Source organism: Callorhinus ursinus, unplaced genomic scaffold, assembly GCF_003265705.2.
Source record: "Callorhinus ursinus isolate GAN/ISIS: 27379988/994484 unplaced genomic scaffold, GSC_fseal_2.0 scaffold28, whole genome shotgun sequence".
NCBI lineage: Eukaryota > Metazoa > Chordata > Mammalia > Carnivora > Otariidae > Callorhinus > Callorhinus ursinus.
Window position 1 is genome coordinate 12,531,838 of NW_027397090.1, and position 20,388 is coordinate 12,552,225.

General features: G+C 44.5%; 1 protein-coding gene across 6 annotated transcripts in view; it reads left to right on the forward strand.

Moving 5' to 3' along the window:
- The window catches only part of SMARCA2 (SWI/SNF related BAF chromatin remodeling complex subunit ATPase 2), a 169,397-nt gene that overhangs the window by 37,107 nt on the left and 111,902 nt on the right, over window positions 1-20,388 (forward strand). For all 6 annotated transcript variants that reach the window (XM_025891509.2, XM_025891513.2, XM_073878124.1 and 3 more), the window contains exons 6-12: window positions 1,488-1,614; window positions 3,567-3,740; window positions 4,829-5,002; window positions 7,366-7,536; window positions 15,767-15,820; window positions 18,650-18,780; window positions 19,008-19,065. In XM_025891509.2, coding sequence (XP_025747294.1) covers window positions 1,488-1,614; window positions 3,567-3,740; window positions 4,829-5,002; window positions 7,366-7,536; window positions 15,767-15,820; window positions 18,650-18,780; window positions 19,008-19,065 — 889 coding nt within the window. The remainder of the gene's footprint in view (window positions 1-1,487; window positions 1,615-3,566; window positions 3,741-4,828; window positions 5,003-7,365; window positions 7,537-15,766; window positions 15,821-18,649; window positions 18,781-19,007; window positions 19,066-20,388) is intronic.

The following is a 20,388-nucleotide window of genomic DNA, read 5'->3' on the forward strand; positions in this document are numbered from 1 at the left end:
TTTATTTATTTATTTATTTATTTATTTATTTATTTATTTATTTATTTTACTTTTTCTTTTTTTTTTTTTAAGATTTTACTTTTTAAGGAATTTCTACACCCAACATGGGGCTTGAACTCACAACCGTGAGATCAAGAGTCGCATGCTCCACTGACTAAGCCAACCAGGCGCCCTGCATAATATGAATTTTTACAGAAATCTTTAATTATCATCTTTTAGAGTTGAGATCCAGGAAAGCGGCAGTTAGGAAATGTGTATTAATTATCTACGGTGTCACTGCAGGCATCAGGCGAATCACTAGCTCTGTGAAGTCTGCCTGTTTCTTGCTTTCTCCAAACCTGAATTTTCTCATCAGTAAGATGGGACCGTTATTAGCATTTACCTTGCAGGGGTGCGTGTGTGCGCGTGTGCGCGTGTGTGTGGCAGAGACAGAAGGAGAGAGGGAGGGAGGAAGAATTAAAGAAAATTGTGCATTAGTTACACCTTAGGGTAGTTAATGTTAACTTAATTTAACTTACTACCTTTTACTGTTCTTCATGAAATCTATTCCAAGACACTCCTGCCCCAAATTTGGAGGGAGGTAGTTCTAAAAATAGATTTAAGTGGCGTGTAATTATTTGTAAGGATAGGATCCAGGCCGAGCTCTGGAGCCAGTTTATATGGGTAACAGTAAAAGTATCCCAACTGAGTGAAGAAAGTGGGATGTCTTTTCTCTTCTCATCTGCCTTTATTATGAAGAAGGGCCTGCAGTTATATTTTTGAGGCTGTCTGGGATGAGAATCCCCTGCAATCCTTTTCTAGAAATCGTACTTTTTAAACACTGTTACTTTACCATCTCCTGCTGCGCCAAGCCTGATTTTTAAAAATGCCCAATTTGCCTCTTCTTTTCTCAGACAAGCACTGCTCATAGAGGAAGTGGTTGTGGTTGGCAGGGCTCTCTCTGAATGTTTTGGGTTGGCTGATTTCTGTGGCCTCAGCAGCACCTAAAACTGCTCTTGTTCACTCAGCTTTAACGGCTGTTGTCATCAGCATCTTGACAAGGAGGGCAAATAGCCCAGTTGCCTGGGACAGAACTAGAACTTAAGAGGAAAACTCTTGTCTCAGCTCTGCGCTCTGGCTGGCTGGGTGTTTGGGAGCCAATCCCACCGTCCCGTCTCCCGTTTTCCCTCTGTTCAAGACGAGCTATGGCACTTGACTTCCCTCCTAGATGTATCATGAGCCCTTCTTCTTCTGGGTGTTAGAGAGAAGTTAGTGAAGAAGGCCAGAGTGTTCGGTAACACGTAGCACCTGTCTGCGTTCATGCAAAGGTAGCTTTTCTCTGTTTAACATCAGAAACTCTAGTTGGGTGTCAGAAATTGGCCAACCAGCAACGTCTGGAATGTGTCTTGCCAGGAACTTAGACCCACGAGGGTTATTGTTTATCATTAAGGCTAAATTGTAATGCATATTTCCACCTCTCCCTTCCCTCATTTCATCGTCTCCTCTAGGCTCCAGGCTCGCATAGCTCATAGGATACAAGAACTGGAAAATCTGCCTGGCTCTTTGCCACCAGATTTACGAACCAAAGCAACCGTGGAACTGAAAGCACTTCGGTTACTCAATTTCCAGCGTCAGGTAATACCTTTTCCCCAGTGAATCTGAGATGTAGGAAATAAATGTAAGTCTGTTCAATATTGTTAGAAAGATATAAACTTAGTAAAATAGTATATCTTTTAGACCAGCCGCGTAGAGCTAAAAGTAATGAAGATGAATTGCTTATTATTCTGTACATATATATTTTTTGCTTCTGTATATCAGAGACATTTTTTTTCCTTCCATATTATGGTTTCCGAAGTCAGAGTAATGGCATTTTCTTACCGTGGATGAAACCTCGAGCACAAATGGGATAGCTTGCCTTTACGAGTGCAAAGAAAAACAAGAAGGTGGGAGAGCAGGATCAGAGCCTCTTTTGTAAACACAAATGTAAAATCCTAGCTGTGACGATGAAAGTAATCTTAACAAATACGATAGCCACTCTGCTAAATGAATAAGTCATCATTTACAGAAACACATAAAACTGTTTGTCCCCATCACACCCCCACGTGGTGACTGATCAGTGGACGATCATCTCTTCTTCTTGCTCTGGTTCTTAGTAGTTAGTGATGAATCAATGCTAGCATGATGATCTATTTTATCGTTGCTAAATTACTAGGGAAACAAAGGAGCACTAATTTTTACGTTGGTGAGTTTGGCTTTGTGGACCCAAAAGGTGCCGGTCTCCTGGTCTGCACACTGCCTCATTTAGCCAAAGGGGAAGAGGAGCACGTATTCCTCAGGCCGGTGGGTTGACTTGGTGAAAGTCTCGGGGGGTGCAAAATGAATTATTAATGAATGAAAGGAATTTGCATGACTCGGTCTGTTGCAGGATGTGACTGAAATCGCAAAGCCACCCCACTTGCCTCTGTCCTATGAACCTGGGAGTACACTTGCCCTCTTGGTTATAATATCGCAAGAGGACATCCATGGTGGTGGGGAACTAGCTGGCCACAACTCTGTGGGAGTAAAAGAAAGAAGATAAAAGCCTCTGAGTCCCATTGACTTCCTTTCTTACGGGCGACGTCCTACCATGCATTGATAAAGTGCTTGATCCAGTATTGTTAAATGATTAATAACCAAGTAGATTTTCACAAATGAGATCATATTCAGATTTGCTTCACTATGCTGGACTCTTACCGGTTTCTGATTTTTTCCTTGATATTGTGGAAAAATCCATGATCTATGGAGTTTCCCAGTGAACTAACTCTAGTTGATGCTGATTTGAGGTTCAGTCGAATTCCTATTTTAATATATATTCCCAACCCCAACCCCCGGCTACCACCATATAACGTCCAACATGGATAAGACATCACATTGATGATAATCTAAGGGAAGTCCATGGTACAGTGTGAAACCTAAACATCTTGACGGATATCCTCATTGGTAGTGGGAGGAAGCCAATGCCAGGATCTCCCATCTTTCGTATGAGAATGAACATTGCATTAACAGTGTTTGAGTACCTGCTGCTACTGTACATGAACAGGAAGTCATTTTTCCACTCTTTTTTGCAGAGATCATTAAACTTCACCTCTAGACACAAAGAGAATGTTAGTATGGCACTTAAAATGAAGTAAAATATTTCAAAAGCTCTTTAACTAATTAATATCATTAGAATGATTAAGCGGGATGAATGAATTTATTTAAAACCCCAAGACAATGTTGGCTTTTTTTCAGTGTCATGGTGCTGGGTTTTTTTGTTTGTTTGTTTGTTTTGTTTTGTTTTTTTGTTTTTTTGGGTTTTTTTGTCTTGTTTTGTTCTGTTTCCTTAATCTGAATGGCTTGGAAAGAAAACTTATGCCATCTTTGAAAACACCACATAGATTTGGCACGGTTTAGTCCCTTGGTTTACAGAAAGGTCCGCTCTGGTGGTGCACCTTCTAGAGCCCCCCGTGTGCCCTCACTGACCGGGAGCTAGGGCAGGGCAGGGCCCAGGAACCAGGCCTTGCATCTGGCAAGGCTCTCCAACCACTCTCCCCCCACCCCACACACAGCTGAGACAGGAGGTGGTGGCCTGCATGCGACGGGATACCACGCTGGAGACAGCCCTCAACTCCAAAGCCTACAAACGGAGTAAGCGCCAGACGCTGCGGGAGGCCCGCATGACGGAGAAACTGGAGAAGCAACAGAAGATCGAGCAGGAGAGGAAGCGTCGGCAGAAGCACCAGGTACCAAGGCCTGGGCTGTGCACCCCCACACTGGCAGAGACGCCCCGACTGAGCCCTCAGGAGGGGTCTGGAGGCCTGGAGAATGAACTGGGGTGCACGGTGGGAACATCGCAGAGCAGAAAGCCTCCCGGGAGCTCCCGTGGGCAGACTGCCCCATGGAACAGGCGGGGGGTAAAAACAGGCCACGCCAGGGACATGGGCGGCCTGCCCCTGGCCTCCTGTGTTGGGGATGAGATGGGGGACCCTGCTTTCTGGATACCAGGCAGGTACCTTCTTCACCATCCCACCCGCAGCTGCCCGCCGGATGGGCACGGGAGAGTTGCCAGGGGCAAAATCCTCAGGAGCAGGAACTTGGAAAAGGAAAGAAGAAAGCACATGGTTATTTTTATAGCAAATATAAATACAGTCTCCTGGGCTTTTCCAGGGCCCAGTTGGAGGTTTCATAGGGGCAGATATTTTAAAACATTCCTTTCTAGGCATTTGGAAGTAGTTTGAAGGAGGGTTTGATTTTGCATGACAATCCTAGACATTGTGTTTGTTTTCCTGTGCTTAAATTAAGGCCCGGCGTTAGTTTCATTTTGAAAGATGTTAGCTGTCCGTTGGTACACGTTTCCTCTCCTGTCTTTCAAAAGTCGATCCAAATAAGGTGGAGGGGTGGCAAATCATGGTGCTGAGGCATTTGAGTTAGAGCAGACGGGGCATTACTTTTATAACCTGGTTCTCCCTGGAGATATCCGCCTACCTTGGGTTGACTGGAGGGTGATTTGCTTTCAATTCTATCTTTGCCCGTTTTGCAGGCATCTGTCAGTCCTTGATCTTGCTGTTTTCACGAGGCCCTGTATCTTTGAGGTCCTAGAGGCTTCCCTTCCACAAGCTGGTGCCTTTGAGCGGCTGTTCTTCCCACTAGCCCCAAAGCCCACAGCTCAGCTACCAAGAGACATCCCAGGGCACCTGCCCCACAGAAGATTCTAGTCTTCTGCTGTTGTGAAAGGCTCCCTAAGCGTTTTCTTGGGCTCCGCGGGGACCTCGGATGACACTGGGAAGTAGATTTTAAGTATCCTTTTCCCTCCTCCCTTCGGGGCCTGTAGGAATACCTGAACAGCATTTTGCAGCATGCAAAAGATTTTAAGGAGTACCATCGGTCTGTGGCCGGGAAGATCCAGAAGCTATCCAAAGCAGTGGCAACTTGGCACGCCAACACTGAAAGAGAGCAGAAAAAAGAGACGGAGCGGATTGAAAAGGAAAGAATGCGAAGACTGATGGTAAGGGGCTCACCTGCGGGGACCCCGGGCAGTGGGGTTCCGGCGTGCACCTGTATTGAGGATGTTAAATATGCCATCTCAAGAGTGGGTAAAAGCGGCTTATCAAATATATGAACACGCCCCTTTGAACTTCATACGGATGGAGTAAAAACATCTCCTTCCTGAACGATGCATGCCGCAAACCCCGGGCCACAGCTGATGAGTATATAATATCTCCATGTCCTGGGGTGGCCTTGCTGCGTGGAATATGGCTTCTCCCGTCAAGGCAGGTACCCCAGTTCACAGGAGGTTTAACAACCAGATCTAGAAGGATGGATATGCTCGTTCTTTTCAAAATATTGCCACTTTGAGACTAATGACACAGTTGTTTTGAGCAAATGTGTCATTAACTTGTGTCTTGGACTCGAAGAAGGTCTGTTTCTTGAAGCCGCTGGTGCTCACCCCCCCCTTTTTTTTAAATGGTAGAAATTTCTCCCTTCTAGTGTAATAAGTGATTTTTAAGTTAACTTTGGAATGTTACTTGTTTGGTTATGGCTGTATTATTGTCAAAGGCTATTCATGGATCATTACCTTTGTGCTGTTATTTTTTAATGGGTAGACACATACAGAAGGGATCGGTTTACATCTTTGGCCTGGGAGTCTGGTTTTATTGACCATTCATTTTTGGAATTGGACCTGAGAGCACACTGTGGGTTTTAGAAAAGCGTGTGTGATCTCTAATGATAGGAGAACTGCACATTTCTACCTGGGACATAATGCCCGAGTATGGGATGGAGATGAAATCGTTAGCTTTGGCCCTTAATTACATCTCTGGAAAATTCCAGGTGACACTGTCTTCATTAGTGGTATTATGGTTTGCATTTTGTTTTCATTACCTTTTTTGGATTCCAGAGAGTAAACACCATATTTTAAAAGGCTCTGTGTCCAGGTACCACTAAGTCTTACCATCTTCTCCCACCTCCCTCTCTATTTTGGGGGGAGGGGACGGGGAAGGAGAAGACTGTCCACAAGATTTCCACCCAGCTAGGGAGGCCATTTTTATAATGGTCTGAGCAGGAAGCAGTCAAACTTGTCTGATTCAGCTGGAAAGAAACTGTATTAGAACTTCAGTAACAGATTGGCTTGACACTAATGATTAGGCATTTGCAAATCATTAATTTTTGCAATTAAATGATGGAATATACAGATAACAGAGAAACTGAAGTTTTTTATCACTCTTTCTTCAAGTGAGATCAACCATAACCAAAAGCAATTAGAGTTATAATAGCATTTGAGGTTCGTGCTCATCCACGGGGCAGACAGCAGCTAGACTGAGTGATAAAACTTCTGTCACTCGGGGAGAAGCTGGAGTGATGCCCCTGGACTGAAGATCCTCAGCTCGGCTGCAGTGCCCTTGCCTCTTGAGGATTTTGTGACATGTCCCTTTTATCCTGTGTCACACTGGGGAAAATATTTTGAGATGTCCTTTTATTGGGACATATAAAAGAGATTTCTCCTGAAATGGCTCCGAGGACATCAGAGTTTTTATGGCATTTAACCTCATAATGTTGCTTAATGGGAGGCAGAGGTGGAAATTACTGTATCTGTTTTATTGCTCAGCAGTATCGGACTCCGGGTGCTAAATGCCTTGCCTGTAGTCACCTAGGCCCACCATGCTGTGCTGATCGGTGACAAAAGTCCCCCCAGATTTGACATTTGCTATCAACCACCACGTTTGTAATGCTTTTACATATGAGAAGTTAACACTAGTCAAAGCCCTTTTGAGTCTTTGCCCTTAGACATGCTTATTGAAATGTTTCTGAACAGAACGATAGTATGTGTGGAATCGGCCGCAGTCGATTTTGGGATCAGGCAAGGGAGTTGCAGGAAGGGTAGACATGTGACAGGAGTCTTCCCGAGTTCATTTCGGTTGCTTGGTGTTGGTTATATGAGAGACTATACTCTTCTCCTCACTTTGGGTTGTTCTGGAAAATTTCCATGCTTCCAAGTGAAGGATACACTTGGATGGTGAATTGTCAAATTTTCACATCTTTGTGTGTGTGTGTGTGTGTGTGTGTGTGTGTGCAAAGAAACCTCGAAAAACACAGAACTGAGTCAAAGTGCTTGCCCACACTGGGTAAATAGTGTGGTTTTGGGTCCCGACTCCGCCATGGAGCCCGTGTCCTGGGACTTGGGCAGGCATTGCCCTCCCAGGGCGCACCCCAGTCCCGGATTGTGCATGGTCACTCCCGCAGCCTGGATCATTCCATTCGCTGTGCTCACCACCAGTCAGAGTTCAGACGGTGATGGGGAGCGCTGAGTGGAAACTGGAGTTGCCATCCCATCTTTACCGTGTTCCGATTATGTCCCTCTTTCCTTAATAGGCTGAAGATGAAGAAGGCTATAGAAAACTGATCGATCAAAAGAAAGATAGGCGTTTAGCGTACCTTCTGCAGCAGACCGATGAGTATGTGGCCAACCTGACCAACCTGGTGTGGGAGCACAAGCAAGCCCAAGCGGCCAAGGAGAAGAAGAAGAGGAGAAGGAGGAAGAAGGTGAGCGCTCTCACGGTGTGAGGGAGGGAACCAGGCGCACCGGACGGGATGCTGGAGGTGAGCGTGCAACAGCAGGGGTGGCGGGGTGGGGGGAGACTGAAACGGTTCAGGCCGTATTTTCCTTGTTCCGTAGCGTGTTTCAAAATGAAGCATACAGGGTCAATAGAAAAAGGAAAAAAAACGTGGGCACACATAAGTGTTTGCTTGAGGTGAATGCTGGTGCGGTAGGGCCATGAAAATGGAGCAGAAAAGGCAGGGTGCCGTTGGAAGGAACCCAAGGAAGGTGTGAGGGATGGCTTTGGGTTGCTTTCAGAGCCCCCTTGAGCCTGTTTGTGCAGACGGGCAGCCATGCCCAAATGGTGCGTTCCATTCAGCTGCCCTGCTGTGGCGCGGAGGGGAGTGGGCAGGCCAGGGTTTTCGGTCCCTACCGAGGATAGTAAATGGTTTTATGTAAAGTAGAACCTAATCAGCATGGAAAGGGAAGGGGAAGATTTAGAATCTCTGCTCTGCGGCTGTTATATCTCGATGCAGGTGTAAGCAGCCCATGTGGGCCAGTGAATGTGGATCCTCTTTGACGCTTGAGTGGTCTGGAGGTTTACTTCTTGGTTCGTATCTTGTTTTATGGCGGATCCTGACTGGCCTCGACACACATGTCCACAGGAAAGAGAAAGTCTTCGTCGAGGTCGTGAGGAGTGAGCCTGGGTGGCTTTTCATCATGTATTCTCTGCACTGAATCACGGAACAAAGTGTTTTTCAAAAAAATAATTAATTTCATGGCTCCTGAATTCTCATACCTGCTTCGTAATTAAGGGGGAGGAATAAATGATGGAGAAGGTGCTTCCTCGCGCCCGACTCCTTCGGTATAAGATAGCTTCCTGCGTTGTGAAGATGAAGGCGCTTCCTCGCGCCCGACTCCTTTGGTATAAGATAGCTTCCTGCGTTGTGAAGATGAACAAGGGATGACTCAGGGCTTGCATTTAGACATTTCGTCGTCGTCGGGGAGAAAGACCTCATTTTCTTGTCAAGGTAGCATTACAGACTTTGCAGAATTCCAGCTCCCAATTTCTGACTTAAGAGGACGTGTTCAGAGTCAGGGAAGAGCACACAGGCAAACAGATAGGATTCTGTAACATTCCATAGGGGGACCGTATGAAATGACCGTTTCCATTTTTCCTAATGCAGAGGTTGTATTTTGCAGAGGTTACCACAGAAAGGTCACTGTCAGTGTTTTCAGTACTAAAGTTCAAATTCTACATTTTGCTTGTGATTAAAAGCTAATGGCCCAGATTTGTGCTTCTGGCTTATAATTAATAGATTCCTGGCATGATATGAGATTGTTATATCATTGTCAGCAAAGAAAGATATATCATTGAGTGATAGTGAATATGCCCGTATTTTTGTGTTAATCTGTACAAAGCAGGAACCTGTCATAATATTTTTCTCGGTGCCGCCAACCCCACGTGATCTGCAGGTTGGCTCTCTACTTCCCAACCCTTGCCTTCAGGTTTGCTGATAGCAGGTATTTTTTCTCTTTTATCCATTTGTCCGGCAAATACTAACTGGATGCTTACTGTGAGCCAGGCAAAGTGCTCAATGCTGGGGGAGAAAGAAGATGTTGAGGAAAAGCACACTTGCCCTCTCTCTCAGTTCCATCAGAGAGTGAGAGACAGAGAGACATTGATCAAATACACACCCAAATAGATAATCATAAACCATGATGAACACTGTGAAGGAAGACTGGGAGCCAGACTGGGGGAGGGGGGGCCTGGATTCCTGGCAAATGAAAGGTCCGCACCGAAGCCAGTCCCACTCCCGTCGCTGGTTAAGAATCTCTGGGTGGCTCCCGCTGGTTATCTGCGCGTGATCGAATGTGCAGAATCATTATTTTATCGTCGGCTCTCTGCCTCTTCCCTGGCATGCTCTCAGGATGCCTAGCATCGGAGCTCGCCCTGCCGTCGTCAGGACTGAGGGGCCCGGCTGGATTTCCTCCTAGAGCCATCTTGCTAGGACGAATGGGAAAAGGAAGGAAACAAAGGAAACGCGGCCCCTCCCCAGTCCTTCCTGAAAACTGTCCCCTTCGTGGGGCTTTGAGACTTGGTTCAAAACGAGTTACCCAGTTCCAGATGCACCTTTATTCAAGTGCAAAGAAAATGGATGCTTTCAAAAGCTGATTATTTGACAGTCTGGATTATCTGTAGTTCTTCCCTCCATTAGAGTGAATGATTGAGGGTGGCTTGTTCCAGCCTCTCTGTTGGGGAGGAAGGCTGTGTCCAGAAGCTTAAAAATTCTGTGCCGACCCTTTCAGCTCTTCCCACAGAACCGAGTATGATGCTGTGCCTTTCTGGAGGTTGTTTTTTGCAATTAAGCAAGGCCTCAATAAGCCTTTGTTTTTCATGAGCCAGTGGACCCACAGCATTGTACTATGGCAACCGGTACGCGGTGAGCTAGGGTACAGGTGCCTCTGTCTACGCTGTTATAGGGGAGTGTGGTTGAACTTGTGATTTCATTGGAAAAGGATTATTAATTTTTTTTAAATATTGCCCCAGTGTAACAGAGAAGGCCTCTTTTCTGGGGAAGTGTGTTGTGTTTCCTTGTTGTTGGTAACCAGGAGAGTGGGTCTCCTTGAACCTGCCACGGGCGTATTTGCACCTCTCTTCTCACCATTAGAGCCGCTACTATGAAGTATACATTTATACATCATTCTGGAACTTCTCGCTCTCAGCCCTGTCTTCCATTAATGCCCTTGAAGTGAAAGAAAAGGAAGTGAACTGTATGTATCTACCTAGGTGTTAGAGGAGGAATAATTTGCAAAGTATTGAAATATCTAATTAAGTGAAACCAGCCTTTGCAGTGTGACGGGGTTAATGTACTCTGATGTGCACTCAGCATGACCTTGAGGTCTCTGTCCTCTCCCATGATTGGTCTCTAACATCTGCAGGATAAAAAAGGGCACGGGGCTACCTGAAGCCACCAGGGTGTGTACAAATAGGAATGAGTATGCTAATGTAGAAAATTCGGCCCACGGCCCAAGAGCTCATGTCAGTCTGCAAACTTTTAAGTTCCTAACTGCGGAAGAAAACATACCCTCCTAATTTGCTTTTATTCCCTTATAGAATGTTTCCTTAAAAGATCTGTTGCCTAATGCTTCTGATCTATGAGGAGGTGATAGGATTACATGAAAGTGTATCTAAAGCATTTAGAAGGTGTCCTGGCACACAGTAAGTGCCCAGTGAATAGTAGTTATTTTATTAAACAATTCTGTGGTATAAAGGTAGGATAGCAATTGTTGAAATGTAGTTATAAGAGTTTTTTTTTTTAAGAAAATCTTCTTTTTTCCCCATGTTGTATATTCTCTATGATGTTGGGAGAATAAATGTTTTGCTACCATTCCCCCCCCACCCCCCCGCCCAAGTTAGGATCTGTTAGGTACCGAATAGTATGTCTTTTTGGACAGTGGCAGGTTCTTTGACCATTGAGGCATGCAACTGGAAATGAGGATTTATACTTTTTGGTGGACTCTGCTTACCCCTCCCTTGCTAGCTCCTGCACAGAGAATTTGCTAATTGTGGGGTCTCTCATTTGCAGTGGTTCCTGGTGGTAATCAGGTGGTCCTTGCAGAACTCTAGGGTATCTTTCTTTAAGCTCTGGTTATGCGTCCAGGCCAGCCGCCACCCACCCCCCACCACCTCCCATGTCCAGCCTAGTTCAAGAAGTCCCGTCCCTTCATGGGTTCCATCTCCTGAGCTGTTGACTTCAGGAGGAAAGTAAATATTTAATTCCCTCTTCCAGATCTTTGAATGCAGCGTATACCAACAGAACTGCACCCTTGTTGTGAATCTGTGACATTTCTTGGAAACTCATGACACTAACAGGAACCAGCAGAGAATCCATGGGGGAACCGCTATGCCAAGTATTTTTTTCATTGTGGTGTTTGCTCTTCCTTCTGAAAGTTCTTTTATTCTCTTTCCCAGCAAACACTGTTACAAGCATATCTCAGGACTGCGATGTTTTGGAAGGGGGAAATCTTTCTGGCCCAGCATTCTACGCTGGTCAATATAGCAGTAGGAAGTGTGTTCTTATCCTTTTTAGACATCGACAAATCAGAAAAACCTCCTGGTATAATTTTTGGTGAAAAGAGCATGAGATACAAAGTAGTAACATGATTGAGACATTTCTTTGCAATTCAAGTTACTCTCCAGTTCTTCTCAATTCTTTTCTTTCTCCTTTTTTCCCCCAAGATGAAGACTCCCCCCTGCAAGGAGAATTTCACAGGTAGAAAGAAAGGTTCTTTTTTTTTTTCTTCAAAGATTTATTTCTTTATTTTTTTAGAGAGAAAGAGAACATGAGCGGGGGGGCGGGGGACAGAGAGAGAGAGAGAGGGAGAGAGAATTCCAAGCCGACCACGTGCTGAGCTCAGAGCCCGACGTCGCGCTTGGTCTCCGGACTCTGAGATCATGACCTGAGCCAAAACCAAGAGTCAGATGCTTAACTGACTGAGCCACCCAGGTGCCCCCAGAAAGAAAGGCTCTAAGGTAATTCTGGGCAATTTGAGTATAGGGACTGTGATAACGGTAGGTGAATACAATGCCACAGTGATCAGATTCATTAGATTCATTTGATTAGTCCAGTATCAAAATGGGTGAAAACAGAAGTTTGGATCCAAGTCCTGCTTAACTGGATTGACCGGTTACTTGAGTCAGAAATGTTGGAATTGGCTTTTTCTGCAGGGTGTGACCAAAGTAATGTGTAATTGCCTGTTAATTTGATATTCTTGGGTCTTTTTTATGGCCTGATCACCTATCACAATGCTCAGAGGTCCACCTAAATGACAGTAAAAATAACCCAGGTGGTTTCTGGAAGCTTAGGTTTCCACTGAAACAGAATGAGCCTTTAAGATGCCGGCACTTTTGAACGTTGCTTCAGCAGATTATAAGAACACCTGCTGGGGGATAAAATGTACTCACTCTATAATATAAATTGTAAAATTGTAAAATATTCGGTACAAAACTGTTTCTTCACACATTGGGGCCGTTTGTGGTCCCCGTTACGGCAGTCTGAGTGAAGCGCCCCGCTGGAGTTCGCATTCCTGGGTTCGGCTTACAGGGGATTTTCCCGTCTTCGGGTTCCTTTACCTCCTCACCCCCGTTGATTATTTTCTATAGCTTCTGCCAGGAAGACAGGCAGCAGTGCACACAGCTTGGTGAACCTTCCCAGATGGAATTTCTAAATTGCCATTGGCCTTGCAAGTTGGGAAGCCACCTTGTTTTTAGTTATGAGTGATGTGTTCCATATCCCCTCCCATCACTAGGAGAATTACCCTTCCCCCTCCCTCCGGCAGCATAATCAGTTCCCAACTCTTTGTAGGTAGGAAGAACCCAGGACAGAGTTCCTTTAGTCCTGATTAGTGGGTGAATGACAGCGAATCGTTTTGTTTTGTTTTGTTTTGTTTTTAATCAGTGGAAAAAATTAAGCTCAGGCATCTGCTGGTCACGTACGATGTGTTTGTGATCGCATGATGGGAGATAACCCCATGTGAAGGTTCCCCAGTTGGTGGGAGACATGGTAGCACCAATCGCAATTTGTTTGGAGTTAATCTTGAACCAAGAAAAGGGAAGCGTTTTTTTGTTTTGTTTTGTTTTCTGGGGAGAGGGTTGGGCAGCGAGGTTAAAGCACCCCACCCGTATGATGTGAGAACCAGAGATTGTCACCCAACTGAAAGAATCCAAGGCATGATGGGAGAACGTGTTGTCTCTTGTCATAGAGAAGGCTGCCACCTGGATTCCACCTCATGTAACAACGGCAGGATTGGGTGTTAAGTTCAGGGGCGCAAGAGACCTCTCATGGAGCGCCCGCCCATTCAGTGAGGAATTGTGTGTGTGTTCTTAACTGTTTTATGGCTTGCAAATAGACTGGCCTCTAATTACAGTAAGGATGACTCACTGAGTGTGTGCTAAGTGGAAAGCATTGTTCCGGATGCTTTCCTTCCTCCCTTCATTCACCAAATATTTACCTAGTACCTTTCATGTGCTAGGACTCCTGGTAGGTGTGAGAACACACAAATGACAAAAACAGAAGTCCCTGACGTCAGGCAGTGCTATAGCCAGTCTCGCAAGGTTGTCCTTGATCATTGACTCTTTTACATTGTGGAGATGGACGCTAGCCGTATATATTTCATGGAGCCTGGGATGGTGCGTCCTGAAACAGTGGTCCCGTTCTGCCTCCGCCCTTCAAGGGAGGGACTGTTACTGTCCCTTTTTTTAACAGAAGAGGGAACCAAGACACGGAGATTTGCTCAAAATCTCACAGCTAAGATCTCTCATACTGAGCGGCAGAGCTAGGATTCAGACACTGGTGGTCTAGTCCCAGCACCAAGTTTCTTAAGTCTCATGTTACATTGCCTCTCGAATTTGATGCCGAATGGAATGTTTAAAATGAGTTTAGAGGATTTTAAGTAAAGGAAGAGCCTGATGGTGGGGCAGTTTTTAGATACCACTCTAGCGAGTCAATAGCATATTCATAGAAGACTACCCTTTAGAATGGTTTTGAATCTATTATTTATGGTCCTGCAAGCTCTTTAATGTACTATTCATTGAGACGGCGATCCAGTTCCACTAGCTAGATATTGGAAATTGGCTTATCCATTGTCTCATTTGATTTTCTTTGTTGGCCAAATTTGTAGCTTATTTCTGATTTGTATGGAAAGAATGGTGGGATTAATTGACTTTCTCCCATTAATTAAAACAGTCGCCTGAGTATAGTGCCTGAGAATTCCAAAAATGGAACTGTTAGGGGCAGGTCGAAGGGGTGGGTTTTTTTCCGAGCTTTTCTGCCATTGTTCTCTGTATTCGTAGCCTAGACACAGGGCCTAGCTCTTTTCGATGCTGATCATTACTTTTGAGCCTGTAAACGTTTCACTTGCGGGTGGCATAGATAGAAAATTAAATTCTTGGGAAATCCTAACCAAAGGGAGTGTTTTATTTCCTACTCTTTGGTAGAAATGCTACATTTTTTCATGCCTTGTGCTTTGGCATACGTACATACATACATACATGTATTTCTTGTAAGAAAATTTTGAAAAGAACTTCAAAAATTTCAAACATTTATGGGAACTGCTTTTCTTCAGCATAGACAAAAGGTTGGATTTTGAACGGTTTTTATAAAAGCTGTTTTGTCAAGAGGCAATTGAGTCATTTTCATGGAAAGCAAAAATGTATTATATAATCAATGCCTTAAGTAAACAAAGTAGAGTTAATATCGATTCTGTATCATTATATATATTTTTAATTAACTAAAGAGCCCACGGGAGGAAAGCTCATTTTCTTAAATGTCTTAAAAAAGGAAATGACTAAAGTTGTGTTTTGTTTTGTTTTTTTCCTTCATGCAGAAGTAGCGTAGCTTTTCAGCAATAACTTTAAAATAAGGATTCTGTAAAGGTGATGGTAAAGATTTCACTTGTCAGAAAGGTTGTCATAAACGTAAGAAATTTGAGGCTCTCTTGTGTTTATTGCAGATGAGACTCTCTCGGGCATGTACAAAACGTGACATAATCTTAGCTTTTCATTTAGGCTGCCTTTGAGGCACATAGAGGTTAATGGACTAAGATACTGAAATATTTAAGAAATGGCCGATGACAGAATTTTTCATGAGATCACAGTATCTGCATCAAATTTCCTCATATTACCCACCACGGAAATACTATATAGTATGAAAAGGTAGAATGGAAAACATCCAGAGAATTCACAGAATGTTGTATGATTCTGTAGTTTCATGACTCAAGAGCGGTTCCAAGTTTACCTGTGATGGACATTTTTAGAAAACTTGCTAAGGGGAGTAAGTTGAGCTGGTTATGTCAGGATTTGTCTTCCTGGTGCCAGACACAAGAAGGACATCTCACACGTGCTGACCTCAGCCATGCTGCTCCCGTGTCTCCAGCTCTTTGGGTCCTGGAAGACGTCATCCACAAATCTTCGGCATGGGCCAGCCTTGAATCACACCTGGCTTCCAGGAACTTCCTCCAAGTTGCCAGTAAAACAACAACAACAACAAAAAAACCACACACTTTTTCTCAGACAGTGCAGAGAAATAGAAATAGAAGGCCTCAGTACTTAAACTCTGTTAGATGACAGTGGTGAGTAGTGATGAAGTGCTGTTTGGGGCCACTGAGTTGCCACAACGTCCTTCCTATAGCATCTTCTTGACTGACGTGTAAACATCTGACCTTGCTTTGCAGAAGGCTGAAGAGATTGCCGAGGGAGGAGAGTCTGCCCTGGGACCAGATGGAGAGGTGAGGAGTTTTGTGCCCATTCCTGCCACGTTCTGCTCAGTGAGTCCCTGCCATGCCCTATAGCACCATTTTCTGTGAATACCAACTTTATTTTTACTCAGCTATTCATTTCTAAGTAAAAATAGTAAAACATTAGCACAGTAGAAAATTAGATGAGTAGAAAAAGGGGATATCCTGGAAAGTAATCGCCTTCCGTCTCAGACTGCCAATCAACTGATATTAAGTTTGTGTACCATTCCGGGGTCTGCTGTGCACATATATGTTTATGAGTACATAGAATGTGTAAAAATCTCAAGTGATTCTATAATTGCATTTTCCCCGTAAATGATACAGAAGCATAAGGTATGACCCAGTTTCCTTAGTGTATTACTAATTTGAAATTATAAAACTCCGTCAACACAAACAATTTACATACTTGGTGAGCTTCTCTTTTTTGACATTTTTGTATAGGCTTACGAGAGAGCTTCTCTGTGTAGATTCATCAGTACGTTCCTAAATGTGATTTCCAAGGATTTTGAAATTCTCCTGAATCATGAGAATACAATTACCTACTTAATGGATTTTTTTTTTTTTCTCCAAAAACTCAAAAGTTCTCTGCCAAGGATTCACATGAGGACTCACAGCCCCAGAGCGGAATGGGAAGGAGTTGGTTTCAAACTGCCTTCTCCTCTCTCAGATTCTGATAAACCTGCTTGGGCGGTGGGGGGGGGGGAACCCTTCTAGAATCTGTGCATGCGAGGCGTACTGTGAGTGTGAACAGCCTGGATCCAGAGACAAAAGGTTGAAACCACTATTCCATGCAGAAACTTCTTGAACAATCCGTGGTGCTTCACCACTGTAATCTCTCACAAAGAACAAAGCATCGGGATGCGTGTCTGATGTGTCAGGCACTCTCAGAGGGCCGTTCTGGGGGAAGAATAGTATATATTGGAGCACCTAGAAACAACTCCAATTTGTAGAAGCCCCCAGCCTTACGTAAGCACGCCTCACATAGGTCTGTAATTAACAAGCACACAGGGAGAGATTCAACGTGTTACACTGACAGTGCCCTTACCTCTTATTTCCCAGTATAGGATATTGGGAAAATTAGCCGCTGATCTGGGGCTTGTGACATACACTTTTTTTTTTTTTTTAATCTTAACACATGTGCATTCTGTTTGCTGAAGTTGGTGAAGTGGACATCTTGCTCAGTTTGTTTTGAAATAATGTTCTTTTACTCTGCCGGGCTCACTCAGGGTCTTTGCCAAAGTTCTCATTCCAGCTACAGCAGTTCCCGATTTTCTCCAAGGCATGACATAAGCAATAAAACAGGCTGTGTTATAATAGTTCAAGATAATGGAATATGGCTTTTCCAAGGGAGGTGATAGTGACTGGTAGGTTTCCTTCTTTACCGTGTGGGTGTGTAGATGGCCTTTCGCCCAAGCCGGGAAGAAATGTCATGCGTGCACAGTAATGGTGCCCACATCCGTTGCTTTAGTCACATCAAAGAAAAAAGAAGGGACAGCCTAAAGTAGGCCTTTTCTTTATTTAAAGGTTTCTTTGGTAGATAATTGCTAATATATTGGTTGTTTTCTGTTTTGTTTTGTTTTTTGGGTTTTTTTTTTGTTTTTTTTTCTTTTATTCTGAGAGTGTTTTGTTGAAGGAGAAGGGAGAAACAACTTTTTTTTTTTCTTGGTCATTTCCTATAAGATATGGAAGATAAGCTACAGTAGCCTGTGTTTCCTGTCATTTTTATTTAACTCCAGTTAAGAGCAATTGAGAAAAAATTCTTTGGAATTAATGAATTGTGTAAACATTGAATTTTACTACTTTTAAGGAGATGGATAACTTGGCCTGCTGCTCACAAATCAAGCATTTCCAGCCAGCGTCTTGCCTGGGGGAGGGGGGGGGTCTGTCCTGCAGGTGTCATCACCCCATAATCAGTAGCATTCATTTGCATAGGATTACTCCATTTTTTTTTTAGGCCTTTTAAAACAATTTGTTCTCTGAAGTAGGTTACACATGGCCTCTGTGATTTCATTTTTAATTTTCTGAGCAAGCCATTCTTCATGAGGAGTCCAATAATGAGCTTCAGCTCAGTCTTGGTCCATTCGCCCGGTTTCAGATGAGCAGAGCTTCTGGCTTTATCTCACTCCCAGGTACCAGTGGCCGAGCTAGATAGCAGGACGTTTGGTTCTGCAGAAGCTCAAACAGGCCCCTCGCGAGGTGACACAAATCACAGTACCTCTTTCTTTTCACATTCTCTCAGAAAGCACGACTTTGCAATAGCTGTTATGGGGGGGTATTATTTGGGGGTTGAGGGTTCTTAGTTGCAAATGACAAAATGACAAGTCTTCCACATTTAAGTAGGAAGGGAATATATTCATAGGATATTGGGTAACTCATTGGATCCCAGGAAGCCTGGAGAGCCTGCCTTGAGGCTACAGGCCGTGTTCCACTGGACAGCTGGTCAGTGAGGCCGTGGCTGACATGGAGCATCAGCAGGGGCTCGGCATGGCCCGTCCCTGTGCTCTGTCCTCCCTCCAGCATGCCTGATGCTCCCAGCCTCCCCGAGCCTTGGGCTCTTCATTCTAAGCCTTGGTGAGTATATCCAGTTGATGGAGCTGAGGTCTTGTGCTGGCACCCTCACTGCAAGGGAGGCCGGTGCTTTCGGTTTCTTTAGTAGGAGGTGACCTCCCACTTCCTGCCAGCACTCATAGGTGGCGAACTTTCCAATCACAGAAAAAGGTTTCAGATGCTGGACAGCCAAAAGCCTGAGAAGCGTCCAGCACAGACTTGGGAGGCAGTCTTAACACCTAGCGGTGATGTGTATTTGTTTCTCCTTTCTAGCCCATAGATGAAAGCAGTCAGATGAGTGACCTGCCCGTCAAAGTGACTCACACAGAAACTGGCAAGGTCCTCTTTGGACCAGAAGCACCCAAAGCAAGTCAGCTGGACGCCTGGTTGGAAATGAATCCCGGGTATGGCATTAAAGCAGAAATTCTGGCTGTCCAGTGGCTTCTTAGATTTCTGTGGTCCCGGTAAAATCTCGGAACTCCAACAACATGACCTGTGCTGAAATGGTTAAAGTCATTACCTGCATTTGTCATTTGTACATAGAACATGCTAAGTAGGTTATGCTTGTATATGTTGTCTTGTAACTTAAAAAAAATTAAGCCCCCTCTCCTTCCCACTCCTTTTCCTGCAGTTATGAAGTTGCCCCCCGATCTGACAGTGAAGAGAGCGATTCTGATTATGAGGAGGAGGTATGTCAGCATCTCTGTTTGTGGGGTGTATGTGGGAAGCACCTGTGTCTATCACTGCATCCTCCAGGGCTGGCCTTGGGGTGACATCTGGAGCTGAGGATGCACCAGAGCGACAATGATGGTGTCCAGCAGTACAGTGACCTCGCCGGGGCTCCTGGCCAGTGGCGGGACTTGGAGAATTCTGAATCTGTGTGAAACCAAGGAAAGAGAAGTGGGCCTTATATTGGAGATGGTGGAAAGGTCTTCTGGAGAGAACTGGAGATGGGTTACTTTGGGAAGGCGGTGCCCTGTCTTACCTGGTTCACGCTGAGGCTGAGCCACCCAAAAGTTTCCGGAGTCCTTCGGGCCTTAGAGTCTATTCGAAATTTTAAGTCTGGAAGCTTTGATGAAAGGGCAACACAGACTTGGTTTGATGAGGTTATTGATCCTCTTGGTTTCTCTTTAAATGTGATTCTTGTTTAAATTCCTTGGATATTCCCGTTACCCAAAGAGATGCACATTTCTCAGTCTCTTGGAAGGAACGGTCAATAAATTTATCTAGAACCTAAAATGGTGATCTTGGATACTTTTAACAGAACTTAAGAAATAGTAATAAAGGTTGTGTTTTTTTTAGATCAACTACGAAATGCATTATAATTACAAATAGGAGGATTAAAAGAAGATTTTTATCTCCTTTCTGAGAGCATTGTTAGTGGGTAGTCATTAATTCTGTTTACCAGTGTGGAGGACTCTTGGTTCAAAGAGCACCCTGGCACAGAAGCCACAGACCGGGCGAAGCAGCACCAGTCATATAGCTCTCCAGAATTTTAAGACGACTGTGATTTTCTTCTATTTTGCGGACCCCTTTTTTCCCCCTAAATTAATCTACTGTGAACACTTGTTAACTTTTACAAAGAGGAGGAATAATAAAAGTTTGGGTTTTTTTTTTTTTAAGCATACCAGTAGAAAAGTAGCTGCTTTGGGTTGCATGCTGTTTATTTTCTACAGGCCACTTTTGCTCTGAAATCTTTGAAACTTCCAGAATCACTTTTAAAAATGTTTCTTGTTCACGCAGATGAATGGGTCCATACAAGATCCATTGGAAGAATCTTGTCATTGGGTCACAGAGCCAGGGAGGGACAAGGGACAGAGGGGCTGCTGAACCCACAGATGTCAGTCCAGGCCAGACAGCCCCAGACAGCTCTGGGCAGCTGGGAATAGAATGAACTCTGACCTGGGGGTCTATGAACCCGGGTCCCCGTCTCGGGTCTACCGCTCACGGCGAGTCACGTCCCTGCTCAGAGCCTCATTCCTTCCCTGGAAAACGAAGGGGCTGGACTGATT